General features: G+C 42.9%; 1 protein-coding gene across 18 annotated transcripts in view; it reads left to right on the top strand.

Annotated features, from left to right (window-relative positions):
- The window catches only part of NEK11 (NIMA related kinase 11), a 261,482-nt gene that overhangs the window by 231,034 nt on the left and 4,501 nt on the right, over positions 1–25,947 (top strand). For 11 of the 18 annotated variants that reach the window (XM_072792784.1, XM_072792783.1, XM_072792800.1 and 8 more), the window contains one exon: positions 19,159–20,027. The exons of 2 other annotated variants lie outside the window; for them this stretch is intronic. In XM_072792784.1, the coding sequence (XP_072648885.1) occupies positions 19,159–19,429 (271 nt within the window). In that variant the 3' untranslated portion in view covers positions 19,430–20,027. Of the gene's footprint in view, positions 1–18,900; positions 19,023–19,158; positions 20,028–25,104; positions 25,692–25,947 lie in introns of those variants that run through there. 5 more of the 18 variants (XM_072792796.1, XM_072792794.1, XM_072792790.1 and 2 more) reach the window with 4 other exon arrangements.

Below are 25,947 nucleotides of genomic sequence, written 5' to 3'. Positions count from 1 at the left end.
CCACAGTATAATTGTTATAATTAACCAAGAGAGGGACTAGATTCTTATACTTCCCTTTGACTCTTCCTCTCCCACATCCCAACTAAAGAGTGGTCTTAGTTAGTGATAGGGGAAATCCTCTTCTCGTTCTGATCAGAGTTCAAGTAGTAATTGCATCTGATCATAACGAGGAAGTAGATAAGCACCTCAACTTAGGTTGTGGTGTCAATGTCTGGCACCATTTATATATTTCACAGATTTGGAAGATAATAAGCCTCCTTCAAGAATACATACTTTAATCCTAGATCCATAACCAGACCCTTTTACCATCTCATTTCTTTCCAGCTGCTTAGAATAGAGAAATGATGATCTAGCCTTCAGACCATTTGTCCCAACCTCAAAAAAAAAAAAAAAAAAAAAAAAAAAAACCTTTCTCCAAGGAAATGGAACAATCCAGCTTCCACAAATAGTATCGGCCACTCTCTTAATATTCCTCAGGGCAAGAAATTCTAAATTGAAACATTTTCTAATTAGGTTGATTAAATGAAATTGCGAGAATCTCACTGTTATTTAACCTGTGAGGGTGGCAGTGTCCTATGGTTCAACTGAAACTTGCAATTTCATTCTTCCTATTTCTTCCCAAGTGGATTCCAAGACCTAACTGAAACTTTATTTCACACAAAGTGATTTCTGCAATTTGTGGGCCAGAAACCAGGAACTGGATAATTATTAACATGGTTTTATGCTTGGTTGTCACTTCTCAGTCAGATCACCAGTAAGATAAAATTAAAATACAGTATTTCCTGAAACGAAGGGGAAAAAAAATTTCCTTCTTACTTAAAAAGAGACATGTAGCTGATGCAGCATCAGGAGTTAGATACAACCATGGGCAAGCAAACCCAGCAAATTACCAAACAAACTGTATTTTGTGGTCTCCAACCTGAGTAAGGCTGGTGTCCTCTTAAAACAAACATGATGCTGAGAACGTGTTATAAATCCAAGCTTATCACCAGGGCAAATCCATGCACCAGACATCCAAGGAGAAGGAAAGAGCAGAGGGGAGAGAGAGAAAGAGAAAATGCTTCAGCCTGAAATTGATGGAGGTCCCTTTTCTATTACTCTTATCAGATTTAAACTCATATTGTAAAAAAAGTAAATTTAGTAATTCTGTAGAGGGTGCTGGTATGCGAAATGGTGCCTCAGAGCTTGGGAAGCTGGCCTGACTGCATAAAAGCATCACAATTCTCTGTCAAAAACAAATTCATAGCTCTAAATACTTTTTGGAGTCTTGCTATTCAAAGTGTGATCCAGAGCTCCCAGCCAGTGTTTCTCCAACTCTGAAGTGCATACGAATCACTTGGGGTCTTGTTTTTGTTGTTGTTTGTTTTTTTCTTTGTTTGGGGGTTTTTGTTGTTGTTTTTTTTGGTTCAGGAACTGTTGCTCTTTATTAAGTTTCTAAACTGGTCCTTAGGGGATCCCTAGGTGGAGCAGTGGTTTGGCGCCTGCCTTTGGCCCAGAGCATGATCCTGGAGACCTGGGATTGAGTCCCATGTCGGGCTCCCGGTGCATGGAGCCTGCTTCTCCCTCTGCCTGTGTCTCTACCTCTCTCGCTCTCTGTGTGACTATCATAAATAAATTTTTAAATAAATAAATAAATAAATAAATAAATAAATAAATAAATAAAAAATAAACTGGTCCTTAGAAATTCTTGACTTTGGCTAGTGTGAATGAACATATGAAAGAACTCTGATCTTTCTTTCTTTTCTTTTTTCATCACACGATAAATGTACTCTTTAGTCTCCATCAACTATTCACCCATTCTCCCACCCACCTCCCCTCTGGTAACCATCAGTTTGTCTCTGTCATTTAGAGTCTATTTCTTGGGGTGCCTGGCTCAGTCAGAAGAGCACGAGACTCTTAATCTCAGAGTCACTGAGTTTGAGACCTACATTGGATGTACAGATTACTTAAATAAAACTTTTTTTTTTTAAGTCTGTTTCTTGGTTTGTTTCTCCTTCTCCTTTTTCCTTTGCTCTTTGTTTTTGTTTCTTAAATTCCATGTATGGTATTTGTCTTTCTTTGACTGGCTTATTTTGCTTAGCGTTATACTCTCTCGATCCATCCATGTTGTTATAGATGGCAAGATTTGATTCTTTTATGGCTGAATTTTACACATTTGTGTGCGCGCACACACATCTTTCTCCATTCATCAGTTGATGGACACTTGGGCTGCTTCCATAATTTGGCTATTGTAAATAATACTGCAATAAACATAGGGGTGCATGTATCCCTTCAAATTAGTGTTTTTGTATTTTTTGGGTAAATACCCAGTAATGCAATTACTGGATCATAGGGTAATTCTATTTTTAATTTTTTGAGGAACCTCCATACTGTTTTCCAGAGTGGCTGCACCAGTTTGCATTTCCACCAACAGTATAAGAGGTTTCCCTTCATCCACATCCTTGCCAACACCTGTTATTTTGTGTGTGTGTGTGTGTTTTAGAGAGAAAGAACTTACATGCTCAAGCAGGGGTTGGGAGGTACGAGGGGGAGAGAGAGAGAGAGAGAGAATCTTAAGCAGGCTACACACTCAGTGTGGAGTCTGCTGTGGGGCTGGGATCCCACAATCCTCAGGTCATGACCTGAGCTGAAATCAAGAGTAAGATGCTTAACTGACTGAGCCACCCAGCACCCCTCTGGTGTTTTGACTGTAGCCTTTCTGACAGATAGATGTAAGGTGGTATCTTATGGTAGTTTTGATTTGCATTTCCCTGATGATGAGTGACATTGAGCGACTTTTCATGTATCTGTTGGCCATCTGTATGTCTTCTTTGCAGAAATGTCTGTTCATGTCTTCTGCCCATTTTTTATTGCATTAATTGGGGTTTTTTTTGGTGTTGAGTTGTATAAGTTCTTTCTATACTTTGGACACTAGTGCTCGCTTCGACAGCACATATACTGTATTTTGGACACTAACCCTTTAGTGGATATGTCATTTGCAAATATCTTCTCCCATTTCATAGGTTGCCTTTTAGTTTTGTCAGTTGGTTCCTTCACTGGGCAGACATTTCTTATTTTGATGTAGTCCTAATAGTTTGTTTTTGCTTTTTTCCCCCTTGCCTCAGGAGACATACCTAGAATAAGTGTTGCTTTGGCCAATGTCAGAAAAATTACTGCTTGTGCTCTCTTTCAGGATTTTTATGGTTGTAGGTCTCACATTTAGGTCCTTGATCCATTTTGAGTTTATTTTTGTGTGCGGTGTAAGAAAGTGGTCTAGCTTTGTTCTTTTGCATGTAGCTGTCCAGTTTTCCCAACACCATTTGTTGAAAAGCCTGTCTTTTCTCCATTGCACGTTCTTCCCTCTTTATTGAAGATTAATTGACCATTTAATTGTGGCTTTATTTCTGGGCTTTCTATTTTATTCTGTTGATCTTTGTGTTTGTGTCAGTACCATACTTTTCTGATTTCCACAGCTTTGTAACATAACTTGAAGTCTAGAATTGTAATACCTCCAGCTTTGTTTTTCTTTCTCAAGATTGCTTTGGCTATTAGGGGCCTTTTGTGGTTCCATACAAATTTTAGGATTGTCTATTCTAGTTCTGTGAAAAACACTGTTGGTATTTTGATAGAGATTGCACTAAATCTGTAGAGAGCTTTGGATAGTATGGAAATTTTAACAGTATTTGTTCTTCTAACCCATGAGCATGGAATATCTTTCCATTTCTTTGTGTTGTCTTCAATTTCTTCCATCAATATTTCATAGTTTTCAGAGTACAGCTGTTTCACTTCTTTGGTTAGATTTATTCATAGGTATCTTATTATTCTGGTGCAACTGTAAACGGGATTGTTTCCTTAATTTCTCTTTCTGCTGTTTCATTATTAGTGTATAGAAATGCAACTGATTTCTATATATTGATTTTATATCCTGTGACTTTACTGAATTCATTTATTAGTTCTAATGATTTTTTGGTGGAGTCTTTAGGGTTTTCTATATATATATTACCATACCTTCTGCAAATAGTGAAAGTTTTACTTCTTCCTTACCAATTTAGAAGATTTTTATTTCTTTTTGTTGTCTGATTGCTGTGGCTAGAACTTCCAGTATTATGTTGAATAAAAGTGGTGAGAATGGATATCCTTGTCTTGTTCCTGACCTTCGGGGAAAAGCTCTCAGTTTTTCACCATTGACTATAATGTTAGCTGTGGGTTTTTCATACCTGGCATTTATCATGTTGAGATATGTTCGCTCTAACCCTACTTTGTTGAGAGTTTTTATCATGAATCATTGTTGTACTTCGTCAGATATTTTTTCTGCCTCTATTGAAATGATCATATAATTTTTATCCTTTCTCTTATTGATGCAATATATCATGCTGATTGATTTGCAACTATTGAACCACTCTTGCATCCTAGGAATAAATCCTACTTGATCATGCCAAATGATTTTTTAAATGTTTTGTTGCATTCCGTTTGCTATTATTTTGTTGAGGATTTTTGCATCTATGTTCATCAGAGATACTGGCCTGCAGTCAGTTTTGTTAATCTTTTCAAAGAACTAGTTCCTGGTTTCATTAATCTGTTCTATTGTTGTTGTTTGTTTTTGGCTTCATATCATTTATTTCTTCTCTAATCTTATTATTCCTTCCTTTTACTGTTTTGGGGTTTTGTTTGTTCTTCTTTTTCTAGCTCCTCTAGTTGTAAGGTTAGGTTGTTTATTTGAGATTTTTCTTGCTTCTTGAGGTAGGCCTACATTACTATAAACTTCCCTCTTAGAACCACTTTAGCTGCATCCCAAAGATTTGGACCCATTTGGGGTCTTGGTAAATGCAGATTCTGATTGAGCAGGTCTGGGCTAGGATCTGAGATCCTGTACCCCTAACCAGCTCTCCTGCGATGTGATGCTGCAGGCAGGACCATGTTTTGCGTGACAAGCTTTCAGTAGAGCATCCTTCTGATGGCCTTTGTTCCTTTTCTTTTAAATCAATAGCCTAACTCTGGGAAATGAACTAGGGGTGGTGGAAGGGGAGGAGGGCGGGGGGTGGGGGTGAATGGGTGATGGGCACTGAGGGGGGCACTTGACGGGATGAGCACTGGGTGTTATTCTGTATGTTGGCAAGTTGAACACCAATAAAAAATAAATTTATTATTTAAAAAAAAATCAATAGCCCTCATCCTTCAGGTGCACCGAGCCACACCGAAGTCAGGAGGCTCAGCTCCCCTTCAGTGACCTAGCTCTTTCCTCATTCAACTCTTGCTACCTGTAAAATGGGATTAACAAATCCATGCTGAGAGTCCATGGTGGCAGACTTTCCCAGGAGGATGAAGATCTCCTAATTTGGAGATTAGCTGATCCAATCCTTCCCCCTCCACTGCCTACCTTGCCTATGCCAGAAGGCCCATGCTTGAGATCCTGCTGACAGAGTTTGCAGTTCTCTCCCATTCCACCAGACTTGGGGAAGCTCTGCAGGATAAGAAGGGCTCCTTGCAGATACTATCAGACAGGTGGAAGTAGCTAAAAAGGCCATTTTTCAAAACCACCCGGCAAGCCTCACCTTAATGAGGGATCTTCTCCTTTGGCTTCAGGACAGGAGACAATTAAGAAACGCGGTGTTTCCAAGTGAAAGGCTTGAGGGGTTCCTGCCTGTCCTGCCCGGCTCCCCACAGCATGTGAAAGCCCAGCTCAATTTTCATTTGTCCTAACCTGTCAAGAGCAGCTGTCAGCTTCGATTATTGTTTTGCAAACTCATTTCAGTCTTTTAATGCAATTCACCAGAGAATGAGGTATTGATCCCCCACTCTCAGTTGTTTTTCCTAAGGCCTGCTCCACATTGGCCTTTGTGGTTTCCCTGTCTCTGGGCCCCCTCACTCCCTCACTCCCTCCCCCCAATGGATGTCACTTTCCTGGTAAGTGTGCTGTGATAAAACCCCTCTGTCGTCCTCGAAGGAGAGGTGTGATAAAGGCAACATATGAACATGTTTAAGAAATGAAGTGATGAAAATTGTCATTTTTCATTTATGGATAAACATTTTACTTTGGACATAAAATGATACAAATCTAGTGTAACTGTGCCTAGGGAGTCAGGACCAGAAAGGAGTATTCTCATTTGATGAGTCTGCTCTCTTGTTCATTGGAACTGCTGCAGCACCATGTTCAAAGTCTTGCAGGTCCTCTTGTCACTGAGGGCCTCCAGCACAATTTAGCCCTTACTTTTCACACTATGTTTGGGTAAATAATGTAAATTATTGTTCAGGCCAGGACACTTTGACAGTGGAATGGGTGCTGCTGGTGGTGACACTCCGGTGTCTGCACCGGGACTGTCTCAGGTTTACCAAGACATGGCTGTTCCAAATCTGGACAGTTTGTAATGTGGGACCCAGTGACAGTCAGTCTGGCATTGAGGGGTAACTCGGTCCATGAAAAATTACACCCGACAGAATTAAACAAGCAAGGAAGATTTCTCAAGACTGTTGTAATAGGGGGCACCTGGGTGGCTCAGTCCTTTAAGTGTCTGACTTTGCCTCTGTTCATGATTTCAGGGTCTCAGGATCAAGCCCCATGTCCCCCTCCCTCCTCAGTGAGAGTCTGCTTCTCTCTCTTCCCCTCCCCACCCCAACCCCTGCTCTTGCTCTCTCTCCCTCTCTCGCTCTCAAATAAGTAAATAATATCTTAAGAAAAAAAAAAAAGAGGGGATCCCTGGGTGGCGCAGCGGTTTGGCGCCTGCCTTTGGCCCAGGGCACGATCCTGGAGACCCGGGATCGAGTCCCACGTCGGGCTCCCGGTGCATGGAGCCTGCTTCTCCCTCTGCCTGTGTCTCTGCCTCTCTCTCTCTCTCTCTGTGTGACTATCATAAATAAATAAAAATTAAAAAAAGAAAAAAAAGAAAAAAAATTGTTGCAATAGAGGAGAAAGCTTGAACTCTGCTCCAAATACCTCAGGCACAGGGGATTTATGGGTGGCCAATAGGAGAGGAGTCAGTGAACGGAAAGTTATCAGTAGGAACTTGGTTAGGTAGCAGGGGTGAGGACTGACTAAAGTTTGGTCTAGAAGGGAACCTTTGGGGAATCTCACCAAATGACAGGCTGCCTTTGGAATTCACTCTTCTCCCAGGAAACTCATAGTTTCTCACGTCTTTGCTCTGACAAATTCTTCCAAATATATTAAGGTTCTAATTGCTTTTCCTTTGTGATTTCTCTTCATTTGCCTTTGCAAATTCAATTACTCTTATTGTGTTTGAAAAGAAAATTTCTGTTATCTTCAGATCTTTGCTTCCCCTTCAGCAAGGCTGGGGTGAAAATAATTTTTGAAAAATAAAAAATGTGGTTGGAATTGATCAAAGGAAGCACAGTTGTGACTCAGCCAGGAAGGACCCAATCAAGTGGCCAACGTTTCATAGTGCATTTTTTAGGGGAGCTTACTGACTAAAAGGAAGAACAAGAGGACTTACTTATTCTATACTTATTTTATATGTATGGCCATCACAGTGGGGGCCCAGGATAAGATCCACCATCCTTAACCCAGTGTTCATTCCCATTCTAGAATCAGTTTGTCTATAGACTGAAAGTGTTCGATTAGATGAACTCCTTGGTACCTTACAGGGCTTTTCAGAAATTCCAAGTTCTGATTTTTAAATCATTCTTTTCCTCTCTGGGTTGAATTTTCTTATTATAAAATACCCATGTTGACACCATTATAAAGGATCGCTGGCTTCTCTTTGCATCCAGGATCAAGGACCCCTTACCTCCACCTCCCAGGTCCCTGCCTCTGCCTAACCACCTACAATCATCTCCTGTCATCTCCTCCTCCAAATTAGGTCCCAGCCACTGCCGTCTTCTTTCTTACAGGGCTTATAGTGTGTGGGCGTCCCCTCTTCCCTCCGTTGGGAGTGTTCTTCTCCCACATCCTGGCAGAGATGACTTGTCTTTACCATCCAAATCTCCATTCAAATGTCATTCCTACTCCCACCCCTCAGAGAGGTCTTTCTTAATTACTTTAGCAAAGTAGCCTCCGTCCTCTAGTACCTCCTAGCCCAGGCCAAAGGGGGACGCTGGGCCTGTGCTGTAGAGGGTGCCACTTTGGTCATCCTCCAGACATTTTCCTCTCCATGAAGCAGGGAGGCCAAGGAGCCAAGGGGGTGTGCATACTCAGAGCCTGTGTCTCCTCTTCTAGACCATGCCCTAGTTACCTGGGGCCTTGCAGTTCTTCCCCTGGAGGGCCTCAAACCCATTCCCAGAGTCTGTGGGCCTCTGCCTCAGGTCTCCTGTCCCATGGGTGGTCTCGGCTGCCAGTTTGCACATTCTAATCTTGAGGGAGACCACAGAGAAGCTATTTGCAGGAAGCTATTTGCATGAATCTTGGACATAAGGGCCAAGGTATCAAATGTGTGTGCAAAAAAAAAAAAAAAAAAAAAAAAACCCTCCCAGTGGGAATCTGAGCCAGGTTAAAAAGAAGGGGATAGGTCAACACCCAGGGATAAAGGGCCAGGGGCTGGCTCACCCAGCTCTACCCTATTCCAATGCAGAACTCTGAGGAATCAGAATACTGAATGCAAACCTGGCCTTCCAGGTCTTTATAAAGTTAATTTGTCAAGGTAAGAGGAATATCATGTATTTTTAAAAATTGTATATATTTATTTGAGAGAGAGAGAGAGAACCTGTGAGAGCAGAGCAGAGGGGAGGGGCAGAGGGAGAGGGAGAAGCAGACTCCTCACTGAGCAGGGAGCCAGATGCAGGGCTTGATCCCAGGACTCCAGGATCATGACGTGAGCCAAAGGCAGAGGCTTAACTGACTGAACCACCCAAGCGCTCTGAGGTAGCTTATATCTTATTTAATACTTTGTTAGCTTGGTTCATAACTTTTAATCATTGAGGCATGTGTAAGCCTCCATTGGTACTCTTGCCGCACCCCCACAAATGTTTCCTCTGTGTAATGGCTGATCAAGAGGAGGGGGGGGCGCTGGTCCACATGAAAGGACCTGGTGGGCCAAAGAAGGCTGGGACCAAACATCTTTTCTGCCCTCGCCCTGGCCAGGCATCCCAACCCTCTTCTGGGCAGCTCGCTCTCTCTTCCATTTCTGTTTCATTTTATTTGCAGCATTGACAAAAATTTTAAATCACCTAGCTTATTGTCTGCCTTCTTCTAACTAAAATCCAAGTTCTTCGGGCAGCATTCCTGGCACTTGGCATGTACTAGGGGCTCATTAAACATGTGCTGACTGAACAACTTAGTGTGGTTTGGGGCCAGGACCACGCCAGATGCCAGGATGACTAGGAAAGGTTCTCTGTCCCCAAGGCTTCCAGCCCCATCAGGGAGCGGACCTGAGGGCAAACAAAGTCCTTCACTTTTAGTTTTTACTCCTCAAGTGACTAATTAATCTGGAAATAAAAATATAAATGTAGCAATTATTGAGGAGCTTCTACCGGGCAGAGAAACAGTCTGCCAAAGCCAATTAGCTCCGAGGAAAGGGCAAGACAAGACACTTTCCTATTAGCTAGTCTAAAGGGATCAGGGATGAGGGAGCTTTTAAGTTGGATGACTTATCAAAACTGGTGGAAACGTGTTCCTTTCCACCTCCCGCCCACCCACCCACCTCCAAAAAGAAATTGCTTGTTGTTTTCCAGGAGGGGAGAATGTTAAACATTTTCTGCTGTTCAGCTAGAATGTTGTCTGGAGCAGGAGGCTGACATCCCCTCTGCTGCTGCTCTTTGCCTTATTTAACTGGCTGGGCAGCCAGTGCCATCTGTTGAACAGCACAGTGGTGGCCACCTCTCCCTCTGCGGGGTGTAGGGCCTCTGGGGGTCCTCCTTCTCCAAGGCCTCATGTGTGCCCTGGGGCAGCGGGGCTTTTGGCATCTGTGGGCAGATGTCAGTTGCTTTCCAGATAGCCCCATGTGTCAGGCGTCAACCACAGTCTTTCCACACAGAATTTTTTTTAAGTCAGGCTTGTTTCTTCCCATTCAAAAATACACGGTCATTTTTATCCAGAGAGGATCGATTATATAGGTCACATCAAGCCAATCCATTTGAAATAGGGATGAAAATATAATCATACTGAAGGCGGCACTTAATTGGAGCTTTATCTTGAAAAACAACAACTAAAGATTACAAAAGTGATCTTCTACTTGGCAAAATTAGGTTACAGTTTCACCATGTGCTAATTCTTAGACTAAACCATAGAGATGCATATGTTTAAAATAAGATTGTGTGATATCACCATGTTCCTTTTCCATTTGGCTTTCAAAGCATCTATTCATTCATCCAACATGTATTTATTGTGTACTTACTATGTGCCAGGCACTGTGCTAGGTAATGGGATCAGTGAACAAGAAAGATGAAAATTATCCATGCCCTATGGACCATATATTCTATAGTGAGGTGACTGACAGATCATAAAATATTATGGAAGGACACAGTATGCTAGAAAGTGTCAAGTGCTGAGAAAATACAAAGCAGGGAAAGAGAATAGACAGTGCAGAAGGGGAGTAAAAGTTACGGTTTTAAAGAGGGCAGTCTGGATAGGTCCCTCTGAAAAGATTACATGAGGACACACAACTGGAGGAGATGAAGGAGAGAGAGAGAGATATTGGAGAAAGAGCATTCTCATCAGAGGGAACAGCAGGTGCAAAGGCCTGGGATAGAGTGTGCTTGGGGTATTCAAGGAAGAGCAAGGAGCAAGTATAAGAGGAATGGAGTGAGGGAGAAGAGGGAGGGAGGAGATGCATTTGGAAAGCATGGTGGGAAGATGGTTCAGGATCTTTTAGATCACTGCAAGGACATTGACTTCACCCTGAGTGATATGGGGAGCCCAAGACAGGGTTTTGAGCAGGAGAGTGAAGGGATCTGACTTACTCTGGCTACTGAATTGATAACAGATTATAGGGGAGAGAGGGTAGGAGCTGAAGGCCAACTGAGAGGCCATTATAGCAATTGGGTAAGAGTGTGGTGGCTTGGACCAGGGCAGTAGTGGAAGTCGGCATCCTGCATACATTTTGAAAATGGAGATGATAGGATTTACTAACCTGTCTGGTTACAACAAATGCTGAACTAATGGAGTAAGAGAGGAATTGGGATGATTCACAGGTTGGGGGCAGAGCAAATGGAAGGCAAGAGTTGACATGGACAGAAATGGGGAAGGCTACAGTGTTAGGATATTTGTGGAAAGAGCTCAGAAATTCAGTTGGGCATGAGATTTCTACCTGTTATTCAGGTAGAGATACTAAGTGAGTAGCATGCTCAAGGCATTCTTTCTTGAGCCTCTGGAAACTTACTTCACAAGCTGCTTCCTTTCCTTATGAGGACCCTTATTTCCTACAGTATATAGGGAACAAAGCTGTAGGGAAGAATCTGAAACTAGGCACCCAAAAGCAATGAGATACTATTACTACCAGAGCATTTTTTAAACCCCAAAGAAAGGGAGAAACTTCTTGAACTGGTGTAGCTAAAGCTCTCTAATAATGTCCCAAGATAACTGAAGGCTCTACTCCTATCTTTCAGCTAATGTGTGAGAGGAGAGATAACCAGAGGGTGGGAGTTGGTAACTTGCTTCAAACCTTTGAAAGTGTCAAGGTCGGGATCCCTGGGTGGCGCAGCGGTTTGGCGCCTGCCTTTGGCCCAGCACGTGATCCTGAAGACCCGGGATCGAATCCCATGTCGGGCTCCCGGTGCATGGAGCCTGCTTCTCCCTCTGCCTGTGTCTCTGCCTCTCTGTCTCTCTCTCTGTCTCTCTCTGACTATCATAAATAAATAAAAATTAAAAAAAAAAAAAAAAGAAAGTGTCAAGGTCATTGAAGGAGACTGAAGAGACACAACTAAATACTACACATGGTTATTTTGACCTGGATCCTTTAATTATAAGAAGCATTATTAGCCAATTGGGAAAATGTGAATGGATTAGAGTATTAGATGACAGTAATATATCAATGTTAATTTCCTGATCCCGATGGCCATTCTGTGGTTATGTAAAAAGGGTGTCTTCATTTGTAGAAAACATACACTAAGTATGGAGGGGAAGGGGCATCAGGTTAGCAACTTATTCTCAAAAGGCTCAGGGAGAAAAAGAGTTCTTAGTATTATACTTGTAACTTTCCTGTAACTGTGAGATTATTGCAAAATTAAAATGATATTTAAAACATGAGAACAGAGGATCTTGACTGGTTCAGTCCATAGAGCATGTGACTCTTGACCTCAGGGTTGTGAATTCAAGCCCAACTTAGGGTGTAGAGATTACTAAAAATAAAATTAAAAATTAAAAAACATACAGATATTTTTGTTTGACGTCTTCAGAACCCTTAAGAAAGATCGATAGAGGGCACACAGAGCAGTCATTATTGATGGGTAAATAAATAGCCATGATAAAACATATTGTTTGCAAGTTAAAAGGAAACATGAGAGGAAGTCAGTAAAGCAATTTGGTGGATGAAAGATTGAGTTTGGAGGAAATGGTCAGGGAAGAAAGTACTCTCTTGTGGTTTAACGGAGTTTTTTAGCTGGGGAGTCAGCCAAACACATGTTGGGGGTTGACTCCAGGCAGCTGGAGCTTCTTCAGAAGCCTAGGGAGGCTTCATCCAACTCCCCTGTGTCCACTATCCATCTGGGCAGGATGGTGATCCAGCCCAAAGAGCACTGGCCTGTAAATGAAGCATCTGGACTAAGATGACCTTTAGGATCCCTTAAATACTTAAAGGACTTTAAACACAAGAATAAAATGTATAAAACATGTGTAACATATGAAGAAATAGATGAAAAAGAATGAAAATGTAGTTCTTTTCATTTGAAAATGTAAGATCTTTTTACTTGAGATACCCTTCTAACTAAAGGGGTGGCTCCTGCCCCCCATCTCTCCTTCCACCCCTCCTGTAGAAAGAGCAAACTTAACAACCTCTTCCTTAAGGTGAACTGCATAAAGAGCACTCTCTGTCTTCTCAAATCTTAGGTAACAGGAAGAGTCCCCTTAAAATAGAAGTTTCTATTTTATGATTTCTAAAATACTCTGATGCATCATTGCAGAAATATTACAGTATGTTTTCTGATCTGAGTGTCAGAATAAATTTACACTGAAATATTACAGTGTTAGAAGTACCTATCACTTTTCTTTTGGCTTCAAATGAGTTTGTGTATAGCGTGCCTGATTTTTCCATTGACCCATAATTTATTTAGAATAAATACATTTACAAACATGGTACTATTTAATCCCTATCTTTGTTACAGATTTCTCTCAATTGTATTGTAATCAGATAACTAAATTTTGTGTAATATCTATTATTTGAAATGTGTTGAGCCTTGAGTTACTATCTAGTATATGGTTAGTTTTTGTAAATGTTATGAAAATCTGGAAAGAATAAGGGTTCTCTAATTGTCAGGGAGGGACAGGGTCCTATATATGTTTCTTAAGTTTAGCTTATTTAAGTATATTCAGATTTTCTATGTCACTACTAATTTTTCAAATGCTTCATCTATCAATACCGGAGCAAAATGTAGTAAAATCCTATACTATGGGGAAATTCCTGACAATTTCTCCTGGTCATGTTTTACATATTTTGATTCTACTTTATTAGATGCATACTGGTTTAGAATTTTTATTTCCTCCTGGTAAGTTGAACTATTTTCATTATCGAGTGGCACTCTTTACTGTAATGCATTTTTTTTTCTTAAAATCTATTTGTCTCATGTTAAGACAGCAATCTCTAGCTTTTTTTTTTTTTTTTTTTTTTTTGAGTATTTGCCTGGCACATCTTTTAATTTATGTTTACTCTCAACCTTTCAATGCCCTGTGTTTTAGGTGTATCTCATAAACAAGCTGGATTTTGTTTTTTAGTCAGTATTTACCCAGCTACATTTACTACATAAACAATGGACAGTATTTAGGTCACAAACAATCCTTATAGGAAAGGTTAACTTGAACAGTTTCCAACCAACAGTTGCACTCAAGATTCTGCTGCCAGAGAGGACCAAGCAGATGTCAAGCACCATTTACGAAAAGGGGCCTGAAAGTCACATATCCTAACTGGAGGTGCCATATATCACCTGTGCATTGGCAGTGCAGTTGTCTGCCTCTGTAGAGAGAGATCTGTTCTGTCGTTGCCCACCAGGTTCAGAGATAGCCATTTGAACTACTAGATGTGGACAGAAGGGGTACAAAATCTATCCTTAATAAATATTCCTGATGCTTGTTAGCACTAAATGATCACTAAGACCACAGTATTGAGGGGAAATACATTGTACCATTTTATTCCCGTAGTGCCTCATACATATTTAATGTTCAGGGATTTCTTATAGTCTGTAAAATCATTTTCAAGCTTTCCTTAAACTACACCTGAAGAGTAATCTATGTGTTCTCTTAATGCTTTCTGCTAAAATAGGTTTTTGTGATTATTTCTACAAAATTACTTTTTCTTTTTTTTTTACTCCTACTCTGCCACTGGCTTTCTTGTGTCACTTTTTTTTTTCTTTTCAAATTCAGTCAGAGAAGATAAAAGTACTTATAAAATAGTTTCTTAACCAGAGGTAGAACTACAAAACTGCTTGAAGCTTACAGTTAAACTGAAGTAGGACTTTGGTGCAATCCAGCATCAGGAAAACAACTATAAAATGATGGCAAATAAGCAGCTGGTAGGTGACAGGTATTGGGCTAAGATACATGTGTGTATGTGATTTCCACTTAACTATGAAAATTCAAGTCCCAGAGAGGTTAAGTAACTGGCCCAACACCACACAGCCAGTGACAGGTAGAGCCAAGATTCAACTCCAGTGTCTCTGAATCCATAGTGATGAAAAGTGAGTCCTGGAGTGAAACTACTGGAATCCATGTTCCAGTTCCACCACTTAAAAACTATGTGGCGATGGGCAAGTTATTCAATTCCCTCTTATATCTCACTTTCCTCATCTATAGAATGGAAATACCAACATCATATGCATAGGATTTAATGGGATGATATGAAATGATGCTCAGAATAGAACCTGGCACATAGAGAAGGCTCAAAAACTATTAGTCATTATAGTTTAAGGGAACATTTTGAGGCTTCATATCAGTGGGTGATATTACTAGTCAGATTCCCAAGTTTCTTTTTTTGAGAGAGAGCACACTCGAGCCTGTGCACATGTGAGGGGAGGTGCAGAGGGAGACGGAGAGAGAGAATCCCCAGCAGACTCCCCACTGAGTGCAGAGCCCAATATAGGACTGGATCTCAAAACCCTGAGATGGTGACCTCAGCTGAAATTGAGAGAGTCTGTTGTTTAACCCACTAAGACACCCAGGTGCCCAGATTCCAAAGCTTCTTTAACAATATGTTTATCTGCTTCTCACTCTCTTCTTCACACACTCTTCTCAGCCATCAAACTGATTCACTGATATCCCAGTGACCTCACTATTGGCTGCCATCTGGCTTCCCTCCAGCTGTTATGGCCCAAGTGAGACGGTGCCTTATTTCCTCCATGGAGTGTTTGATTTTCCCCACTTTCATAGCACTTTGTATTTATTTATAATTGATAGTTCTTTTTTTCCACCATATTGAGGTTGAGTGAGACACTCTTTAGATATCCAGTTATGGTATCAAGTGGGCAGTTGATTCACACGCCCACAGGGAGGACATACAGGAAGTCCTCAACCTATAAATGGTATTAAAGACTCTGAAATGTAGAGGCCAAAATGAGAAGTCAGCAAAGAGGCTAAAAAGAAGCAGAGAGCATGATAAGAAAAACTCGTGGTGAAAGTGATATTGCCAAAAACAACAGAAGGTTGTTTGAAGGAGAGAGTAGCCAGCTGTTGAATGTCAAGTAAGATATGTACAATGAAGAGACCAGAGGAATTAGCCACATGAAGATCATGGCAAGAGTAGCTTATGGAAGGAATGAGAACCAAAGCCCAAGAGGAGTGAATTGAAGGAGAATGTGCAGTCAGAAAGTAGGAACAGCAGCCATTTGTGACTCAAGATTCTTTGCTAGTGATGAAGGTCCAAGTGATCCAAGGGAAACAGATGAACTGAGAATATGGAGGTCTCGAGAAGCTTCTTGTTTAAAAGAAGGCACTGGAGCATATTCTTTCCTGATGCATATGCTCCAGGAGATGTAGAAATAGCTGCAGACAGAAAGGCCACTGAGCTGGTGACAGGCTAGATTCAGAGCATTCAGGAAGAGGATGGTCTTTCATGGGAACACAGATGGTCCCTTCACTAGGGACAGAGGGAAAGCCAAGTAGGTGGGGCAGTTTGGGCACTGAGAAGATAGGGAATATCTACGTGTTTGTTTCTATTTCTCATTGAGATATTAGGTAAAGTCATCAGCTGAGAGGGAGGGTGGGGCTTAGCAAGTTTGAGAGTAAAGAATAAGGAAGAAAGTGTGAAATAGTTAACTTGAACAGTAAAAAATAACCATACCAGAGAAGTATAGTAGGACCATGGGCAGTGCTGAGTGCTATTTTAAATTGCAATCGTTAATTATTTTAATGAGACCTGTTGGCAGAATTGAGTGTTTTTCTCCTGGAATGCTCTTTCATTCAGGTACAGGCTTAAGTAAATGGGCTTCTGGGTTTAACCCTTACAACTTTGCCAGAGGAGTTTGACACAGCAAGAGGGGAGCAAAAAGGCCAAGGGTGTTTGCAAGATAGTGATTATAATAATGGACCATGAAACATAATGAAGGAAAAGTGGGAAGTGGGGACATGAGGACACATGGTGACAGGCCAAAGGATTGCAAGGTAACCATGAAGTAGAAGAATAGCTGGAGTAACTGTGGCGAAGAGTATAAAGGAATGGTTGAGGAGTGTAAGGCTTGATATCAATTTGTGGTTATTGGTGCTGAGGAGGTCAAGGGTATGACCACGGGAGCGGGGAACTGAGGAGGGTAAAGAAAATGATCATTGGATATGAGACAGTCCAAAGTCAGAGACACCAAGAATACTGATGCCACGAGAATGATAACAGGAGTCAGGTGTGGGAGAAAGAGCATGCGAGTTACCGAAGTCATCCGTGAGTGGGGGCGTGACAGTGTTTGCTAAATGTTAGCAAAAGCAAAGCTTGGGTTTCTGGAGGTAACTGAGGTGACGAGGGATGTGAGGCACCCTGAGATCGGTCCTGATCATCTCCAGGCAGAAGGTGGGAAATCTGTTCAAGCTGGACACCCTGGGGCCCTCAGGCTGCCGATCTCCCCAGCACAGGACCTGTGTTTGAGTTTAAGCTCCGACAGCCACTAGCTGTGTGAGTTTGCAAAAGTCAACCTACTTATTCTCATCCATCAAGTAGAGATAAATGTTCAATGACTTGCCTCGTTCACAAGGATCATTTGAGATAATGAATGTAAAAGGATTTCGTAAGCTCTGAAGTACCATTAAAAAGTGAGTTAAAATTTAAAATATCCATCTTAACATTATAATTTCTAGCCTCTAAACTAGAGCAAGATAAATTACTTACTCTTCTTTTTGTCTGCCACAATACCTAACCTGGATGCTTGTGTTCTAGAGATTGCAATGTTGAATAGTACTGAACAGAAAAGCTTATAAAATGAATTAGAGCCTGTGATTAATGCCTTCAGTGTTATTGTCAGCGTTACCATCAGCACCGTCTAGCAGTAATGCTTTAAAAATTCTGAAGGAAAAAAAAAAAAAAGAAAAACTGACTTTTCTTCTCAGCAAATCCAGTGAAGTGAAGAATAAAGAAGCATTTTTTAAGGCTAAAGTCCTAAAAATATTTATGCATTTTGACCAAACAATTCCATTCTCACAAACTTTTAAAATCTTTTAATTCAGTTCAACATGTATACAGAAAAGTACAAAAGTCACAAACGCACATATGGCTTTTCACAGAGGGAACACACTCAGGTAATCGGCCTCACTCATAGAAATTGGAAGCCAGAAAACATTCCCCTGGATGAAAAAGCTGTGTTCCTGAGGACATTTGCTCAGTGTTATAGCAAAAAAAAAAAAAGCTAAATGTTAGGTGAAGGAATGACTCGGTCAGTGCTGGCACATAAATTCAGTGGAACAGCATGGAGGCATTAAAAATGACAGTTTTGAACTGGAGAAGGAAATTCACCAAACTCGAATGCCCTGGAGTCAGGCCACCAGGTGGATCCAAGAAGCAGCCTGCTCTAAAATGATGTGAGGGGGCAGCCCGGGTGGCTCATTGGTTTGGTGCCGTCTTCAGTCCAGGGTGTGATCCTGGAGTCCCGGGATCGAGTCCCTTGTTGGGCTCCCTGCATGGAGCCTGCTTCTCCCTCTGCCTGTGTCTCTGCCTCTCTCTCTCTCTCTCTCTCTCTCTCTCTCTCTCTGTGCCTCTCATGAATAAATAAATAAAATCTTAAAAAAAAATGATGTGAGGAAGGTGGACGCGGGGCAGTAAAGAGATGCAGAGCAGGGACCGTGGGCCGCACCCCGACCTCCACATTAAAATGCTAAAGACAGTCAAGCACTGGGGCGCCTGGGTGGCTCAGTCAGGTAAGCATCCAACTCTCGGTTTGGGCGGTTTGGGCGCAGGTCCTGATCTCAGGGTCCTGGGTGGAGCCCCACGTTGGGCTCTGCACTCAGCAGGGAGTCTGCTTAAAGAGCTGTTGTAAAGGTGAAGGGCGCAGAAAAGCACATCCCCTTCCCTGGCCTCTTCCTCCTGGTTACTTCAGTGTCCTCATTAACCTGATTTCTGACTTCGTATCCCACTCTTCTTTCCCCCCTTGTTCTCCAGACTCCAGCCACACTAGCCTTCTTGATATTTCTCCAACATGTTTTAGCCTCGGGACCCCCTGGTGTTGGCCTCAAAGGACACCTCTCAAAGGACACCTCTCAGGGGACTGTCCAGCCCCTCACCTGTCTCTCTCTCTCTCTCTCTCTCTCTCCCTCCCTCCCTCCCTCCCTCCCGGATTTACTGTTCTCCATTGCACATAGCACTGCCTGACATTTTATTGTCTGTGTATTTTTTAAGTTATGTTTATTCTCTACCCTAGAAGGCAAGCTCTATGAAGGCAGGAACTGACTTAACTTGTTTAATGCTCTGCTCCCAGTCCCCAGAAGGCACCTGGCAGATAATCGACATTCAGGAAATATTAAATACTGTTGAGTGTTCAAGGTAGAGCCATTGCGTCTTATTTTTCCCCTAAATCTCACAGGTACAATGTTTGTGTAATAAATGACTTAAAAAGACATTTCTGTGGGCGACCCGAATGTGTAAAACTCCTCTTTGTCCCCTCTAACTTGTGTGGCAGGTCAGCCATGCAGAAGCTGGGAGCAGAGGTATTTGAGAAGGTCTACAACTACCTCAAGAGAGCAAGGCGCCAGAAGGCCAGTGAAGCCGAGATCCGGGCAGCTCTAGAAACAGTGGTGCCTCACGCCAGTGACTGTTTTGAGGTTGACCAGCTCCTGTACTTCGAGGAGCAGTTGCTGATCACAGTGGGTCGAGGGCCCACACCCCAGAACCCTCACCAACATCTGTCAAAAGCAAACACGTTCAAAGGGACGAGTCCTTTCGATACATAAGCTGGACTTTATTATGGGAAATGGGTGCATGGCTGGAGCTCCCATCTTCACTTTCCATTCCTTGTCAAGAGGAGTGAGTCTTGTAGAGGGTAGTAAACCTGTCTGCCTCTCCTCTGAGTCCTGGGCCAGTCAGTGCTCTATCCTCTGAGGAAAGCTTGTGGACCAAGTGTGGCTTCCTGGAAATCCAAACCCCCAGGGCTTCCACAGGGTTGGCCGAAGTACCTCCGCAAGGTACTTCTCCTTGAACATCCAGGTAGATGGCTTGGAAGAAGCCATCTACCATTTACCATTTCCACTTGGAGGACAGACTCGGTGCCTGCCTCGGGTCCCTCCCTGTGCTCTGTGGCCAGCCTGTCCCTGAAGGTCGCTGAGCACTGAGCTGCTGACCAGGCGCCACAAATATTTGTCTCAAGTGAACTGGTTTTGGCCCACTTTTGCCCTTCCCCGGCTAGCAAGCAAGATGTGCGTATATTTAAGGACTGGGACTTAAAAAAATCCAAAAAGATGTTCTCTTCTGTGATTTATTCTCCAAGTTTATCCGTGGAATATTGAAGACTTTTGTTCTTAATAAATATATTTTCCCTGCTTACAGAATAAATCACCTGTTTTATCTGTTTCTTATCTAGAAGAATGTTGAGCAATGTAACACACTTATGTAATAATAATTACTGGAGCTGCTAATATTTTATTTATTTGGTGCCAATTATGTGCCACTACTGGGTTCAGTGCTTATGACTCTAAGGGCCTCATGTCACTGGATCTTTTCATGGAAAAGGAGAGGGAGAGAGAGGAGAAATTACCCCCATCCTTTACTGAACCTGCTTATTTACTCAGTAGCAGAGCTGAGGTGAGATGTCACCCCACATCTGGCTGATTCTAGCATCTGTGCTCTTAACCACTCTGCATGTGGCTTTGCAACCAAGAGGCTACGGCACACTTGCTTGAGGAGCTCCTTAATCGTACACGGGTTTAAACATACTGTTATCCTGACACTTGTTAAAACGGTGGAGAAGAATTTACTCAGGACTATTAACATAGGGGAGACAGATGGGGCTCAGTGCCAAATACAGCACAGAAAGCTGGAGATTTATTTTGTTTTATTTTTTAAAGATTTTATTTATTTATTCATGAGAGACAGAGAGAGAGAGAGGCAGAGACACAGGCAGAGGGAGAAGCAGGCTCCATGCAGGGAGCCCGACGTGGGACTCGATCCTGGGTCTCCAGGATCAGGCCCTGGGCCAAAGGCGGCGCTAAACCGCTGAGCCACCCGGGCTGCCCCAGAAAGTTGGAGATTTATAACCGGGGGTGGGATGAGGCAGGCACATCAGGGCTCAGGGGATATTCAGTTACAAAGAGAAGACATCCAGGGTAGAGGAGCTGGTCGCCAAACTGACGCACGGATGATACCGAGTTCAGCATTCTGCCTTCGGCTAACGATTGAGGGCACTGAGGCCAGCGGCCTGTTGCCTTACGATCTGTTGTGGCCGGTGCTATGGCCCCAGCACAGTGCAGTGCCTTTTAGACTAGAATTTCTTAAATCTGAGCGTCAGGATCACCGGGACGGCTTGTGAAAACAGATTCGGGACCCATCCCCAGCATTTCTGATTCAGTAGGTCTGAGTGGAGACTAAGACTTTGCGTTAACTACAAGCTCCCAGGGCATGCTGACGGTCCTGGGGTGAGAACCACCCTCAGACCACTGTTTGAGGACCCTCTTCCTGTTGCCTCTCCTCCCTGTATTTGGAGCGGTGCTTTGGTCTGCTGTGTGTGTGTGTGGGGGGTGGTGGTGGTGGTAGTGGTGGTGGTACTGATTCATCTCACTGATGTCTCTGAAGGTGGTGTGAGGACCAGGAAAGAAGGGCCCTAAAGCTTCAGGTGCCTCCCAGTGAATGCTCTGATTGGCAGGAAGAAGGTCAAAGTGTGACTACCTTGGCTGCAGGGAATTTGATGGGATCAGTCCAAGGACGAGGGAGCATGGTCCCCGTGTTCTATGTCTCATTCCCACTTCTGCAACCAAAGGAGCCACGGGAACCCACACCCTCTGCCATGCTCGAGAGCTTGTGAACATCACTGTTGTGTGTTCTCTCAACACCTTTACACCATGGAGAGGTGTGGAGGCCAGCACAGATCTTCACTCTGCCTCTTCCCAAAGCTAATGATGCCCCCCACCGCATGCTGGCTGGCCCGTGACAGTCATCTTGCTCACCTTAAAGCTCCTGTGTCTGGGGCAGGAAAAGCAGGCCTCAAATATGGGCTCCTTCCTGGGGGTGGAATCTGAGACCTTGCAGAATTCTGAACTTGAGCATATTGTTCAAGGCCAGATCCAGAAGCTGTGCCGGCTACGAGGGTAGAACACTGAAGGAAACCCAGGACATTTCCATCATGCTGGCAGGTAAGAGACCTCACCCCCAGGAAGAGCGCCCCCGAGCTCCCGTATCCTTTTATGACCAAACTGATTTCAGACGGATCTGGAGGAGGAGGATAGTAGCAGTGAGTTATAAAAGTTCCAAATTTCCTTACAATGATTTTCAAAACATTAGAACAGAATGCTTGTGTGAGTTGCTGGGTCAGAGTAAGAAATAGCTAGATTTTAAACAGCGTCTACTATCCTTCACAAACAGATGAATGTGCCCGAGAACAATTCCCTGGCTTTAAGAACAGGTTACTAAGGTCATTTCCTCTTCCCATTAGGCTCCCCGTGGCTGGGGCCAATTGAACTGACAAACAAACAAACACAGATTAACAGGAGAAAAAGCATACAAACTTTATTTGATATTAATATTTTTTACATGGCATAGGGGGCTCTCTAGAAAGAAGTGACAACCCCAAAGAAACAAGTAGGCCTGAGAGCTTATATACCATTTTGACAAAAGTGATAAATTTGTGGAGAAGTGATAAGACAGAGGATGGAGATTTAAGCTCTAAGGGAAGTAAATTGTGGGACAGTGACTAGGAACTATATGGGGGAAACTAATGGAAAATGGGGGTTATTTTAGTATGTTTGTTGACACCCCATTTTCAATGATAAGAATATGCTTTCCTGGGGCACTTTTCTTGTGGTAAATTTATGCTTTCAGGTAGAAGCGGGGAAAGCAGAACTCTTCCTACATCTCCCATTTCTCACTTGCTTTCATCTTCAAATAATCTTTATGCCAAAATGGCTTATTTTGGGGTGCTAGATCCTGATCCCCATGATGCTTAGAAAGACAGATATAGGCTGAAAACATCTTATCCTCCTGAGATTTGTGCTGTACATCATACCAGGCTTTCAAAAAAGGGAAAGGCAGGGGGAAGTGCCATTTTGGATCACGGCCCCATGCCTTACAAAAGAAACTCCTTTTGGATCCACCTTCCATTTGGTCCGCTGGGAGTGAGGGTAGTGGTGCCAGATTGAAGGCAACTGGAAGAAAATCACTTTTTATTATTACTAGTGGGCAAGTACTTTCTCCTTCAGCCAGACTCAGTCTGGCTTTGGGGCGACTCCAGGGTTGGTATTAATCACTAAGCAAACTGTGAGATGGTGGGTGGGAACTGGCTGGGGGATTAAGGAAGTCAGAAGATGCTGTTATGAAACCCTCACAGGGGTCCAAAGGGACTCCTCTGGCTTGCCGCTTTGTAAAATATATATATTTCCTTCATAAACACCAATTGACCTTTCTGCTTTCTATTTATGCAGAGGAAATGCCATCAGCTATTTTGGATGATGCGGAGATAAGGCACACACAGGAGAGTGACAGCAGTTAATTATTTAATGTATTTGGGGCTGAGGCTGCAGTGAAAGCTCTAGGTCTATTATAAAGTCCGGCCATCACAGTGGGCTCAGGATGAAGGAGGCTGACGAATCAAACAGTAGCTCCAGGGGCGAAACACCCCACTCCTCTCTCAAGATGATGGGATCACTAACTAATGTGTCAGGAGATCGGGCCAGGCCACTGAGATGATAAAGAAGCAAAAAATGAATAAATGAGGCAGAGGAAGGGGTGTGGGGGGGGGCAGGAGAGGGGGCAGGCTGGGACACACAGTAAAGTGTTTTAAACTTCTGCAGGGGCATCTGGGGGGCTCGATTGGTTAAGCTTCTGACTCTTGATTTCAGCTCAGGTCATGATCTCACGTAGTGAGAGAGCCTCGAGTAGGGCTCTGCACTCTGGGCAGGGTCTGCTTGTCTCTCTCTCTCTCTCTCTCTCTCTCTCTCACTCTCTAATTAATTAATTAAATGCTTCTGCTGCAATCTGCATAAGGAAAAAAACACAACTTCACACCAGGTGACTTGCACGCTACACTCACTCTTGCCATTTACTATGTGACCTAGGGCAAGTCGTTTTCTCTGAGTCTCCGCCTGCCTACATCTGAGGCTGCTGTGAAGAACAGGGAAGGGAAGGTAATAGGCTCCATCACATGAAATTGGCAGTGGGGTTCAGCGTAATGCGTGGAAATGCTTTCAATCTGGAAGATGCCCTTAACTTTGGAGGAGGACTCATTAGCTTTGATCGTCAGGCTGCCTGATAGCCCATCCTTGGGAGATTCATCCCCAAAGCCTTCCTTAGGCTTCTAAGATTCAACTACTACCACGCAATCATACCCCGAGAGTAAACATTTTTAGCCATTTTCAGCCAGCTCTTGACTAGAAGTTAGCTGACAGTGGTCTAATAGCTTAATAGGGGCATGGAGAAGGCAGCTCTGGAAAGGCAAGCAAGGGGGCTCTAAGGCCAGCTCTGAGTCCTCACAATGCCTCAACACACCTCACATTTCATGACCCTGCCCATGTGACCCCCAGAACAAGCAGTGTCACCAGTGCCCTTAGGAAACTCAGTTATTCCCTAATTTCAGAAGGAAAATCAGAAATCTGCTCCAACAAATATACCACAATAAAATAATAAAATATGATATAATATATTCATTAGGAATACCAAAGCCATTGGCATTTATGGAGAACTGAAATCTTCAAGAAGAGTATTTTCAAAGTAGACTTGTAGGGTTAGATTAGGAGACAATCTTTGAACAAGCTAGAAATTTTTTTTCTTTCAGAAATATTATGACTGTTTCTTGCTCTGAGAGATTGAGTTTTGGGTTTCAATTTACCCCTCTCCGGACCCCTGACTAGTCCTTTATGACTTCATGGGTCTTCCCACAGAGGGAGTAGATTTCCCTTGACTCTGAGTCGGGCCACAGAACTTGTTTTGGCTGAGTGATCATGCAGGAGCAGGAAACTTGCAGGGGCACTAGATTTTCTTCTCTTGTGCCCCTGCCCTCACCTGCCAGCCCGCCTGTCACAGGGGGAGGATGAGAGATGGGGAGCTGCACCACCCTCAGCCAACCTACAGAGTCAGCCCAGCCAATGATGAATAAAGCAGAACTGCTCCAGGCCATCTGCAAACTCTTGAGCCAGGAGCAAATGTTCATTGCTGTATGCTCCTCAAGTTTTGTGCTTATTCTGCTGCGTCATTATGGTACTGAGCTAACCCATATACCTGACATCACTCTCTACCATTTCTCTTAACACTTTTTGTCATGTCCTCGGGGCTTCCTTTTTTTTTTTTTTTTTTTTGCATTTGGATTTTTATAAATTTGGAGAAAAGTTTACTTCTAATGAAATGATTTAATGGTTTCTCAGAAAAAAAGTGTGGATCCTCTTTTTCAAAATGGTGAACCATGAACTCTGTCCTTCCTGGTTTTCAGCATGTTTCCGGAAGCTGCTGCACAGGAGCATGGAGCCTACCAAGACCACCTCATCTGCAGATATGGTCTAATTCTTCTTTGGATTTTACTTCAACATGTATTGAGTTCCCAACCCGTACCAGGCATGTAGGCACAGGATTTTGAATGATAAGCATCCAACAGGCAATGATTGGGAACAGCCGAAATGTCTGTCAACAGATGAATGGATAAAGGAAATGTGACATATTTATGTATATACACAATGGAGTATTAGTCAGCCTTAAAAAAGGAAGGAAATCCTGCCATTTTCTACAACATGGGTGAACCTGGAGGACATTATGTCAAGTGAAATAAGCCAGACCCAGAAAGATAACTGCAGGGTCTCACTTCTCTGTGGAATCTAAAAATGTCAAGCTCGTAAAAGCAGAGAGCAGAATAGTGGTTGCCAGGGCTGGGGTTAGGTTGTTAGATGTTGGTCAAAGGTTACAATGTTTCAGTTATATATAGGACAATTAAGTTCTGGAGATCTAATGTACAGCAAGGTGACTAAATTAGAATACTGCACTACTTTCTGCTTGAAATCTGCTAAGAAAGTAGATCTTAAGTGTGTTTTTTTTTTAAGTGTTCTTACCACACAGAAAAGAATGAAAATGGTCACAATGTGAAGTGATAGATATGTTAATTAGGTTGATTATGGTAATCATTTCACGATGTATATCAAAACATCACCTTGGGGCACCTGAGTGGCTCAGTGGGTTAAGCCTCTGCCTTGGGCTCAGGTCATGATCCCCAGGTCCAGGAATCCAGCCCTGCAGGAGCACGGAGCTTTCCCTCTCCCTAGGTATCCCCACTCATGTGCTCTCT

The sequence above is a fragment of the Canis lupus genome, chromosome 22 (assembly GCF_048164855.1).
Source record: "Canis lupus baileyi chromosome 22, mCanLup2.hap1, whole genome shotgun sequence".
NCBI classification, from domain to species: Eukaryota; Metazoa; Chordata; class Mammalia; order Carnivora; family Canidae; genus Canis; species Canis lupus.
The sequence above is the reverse complement of the archived record's forward strand: the minus strand, read 5'-3'. Positions and strand labels throughout refer to the sequence as shown.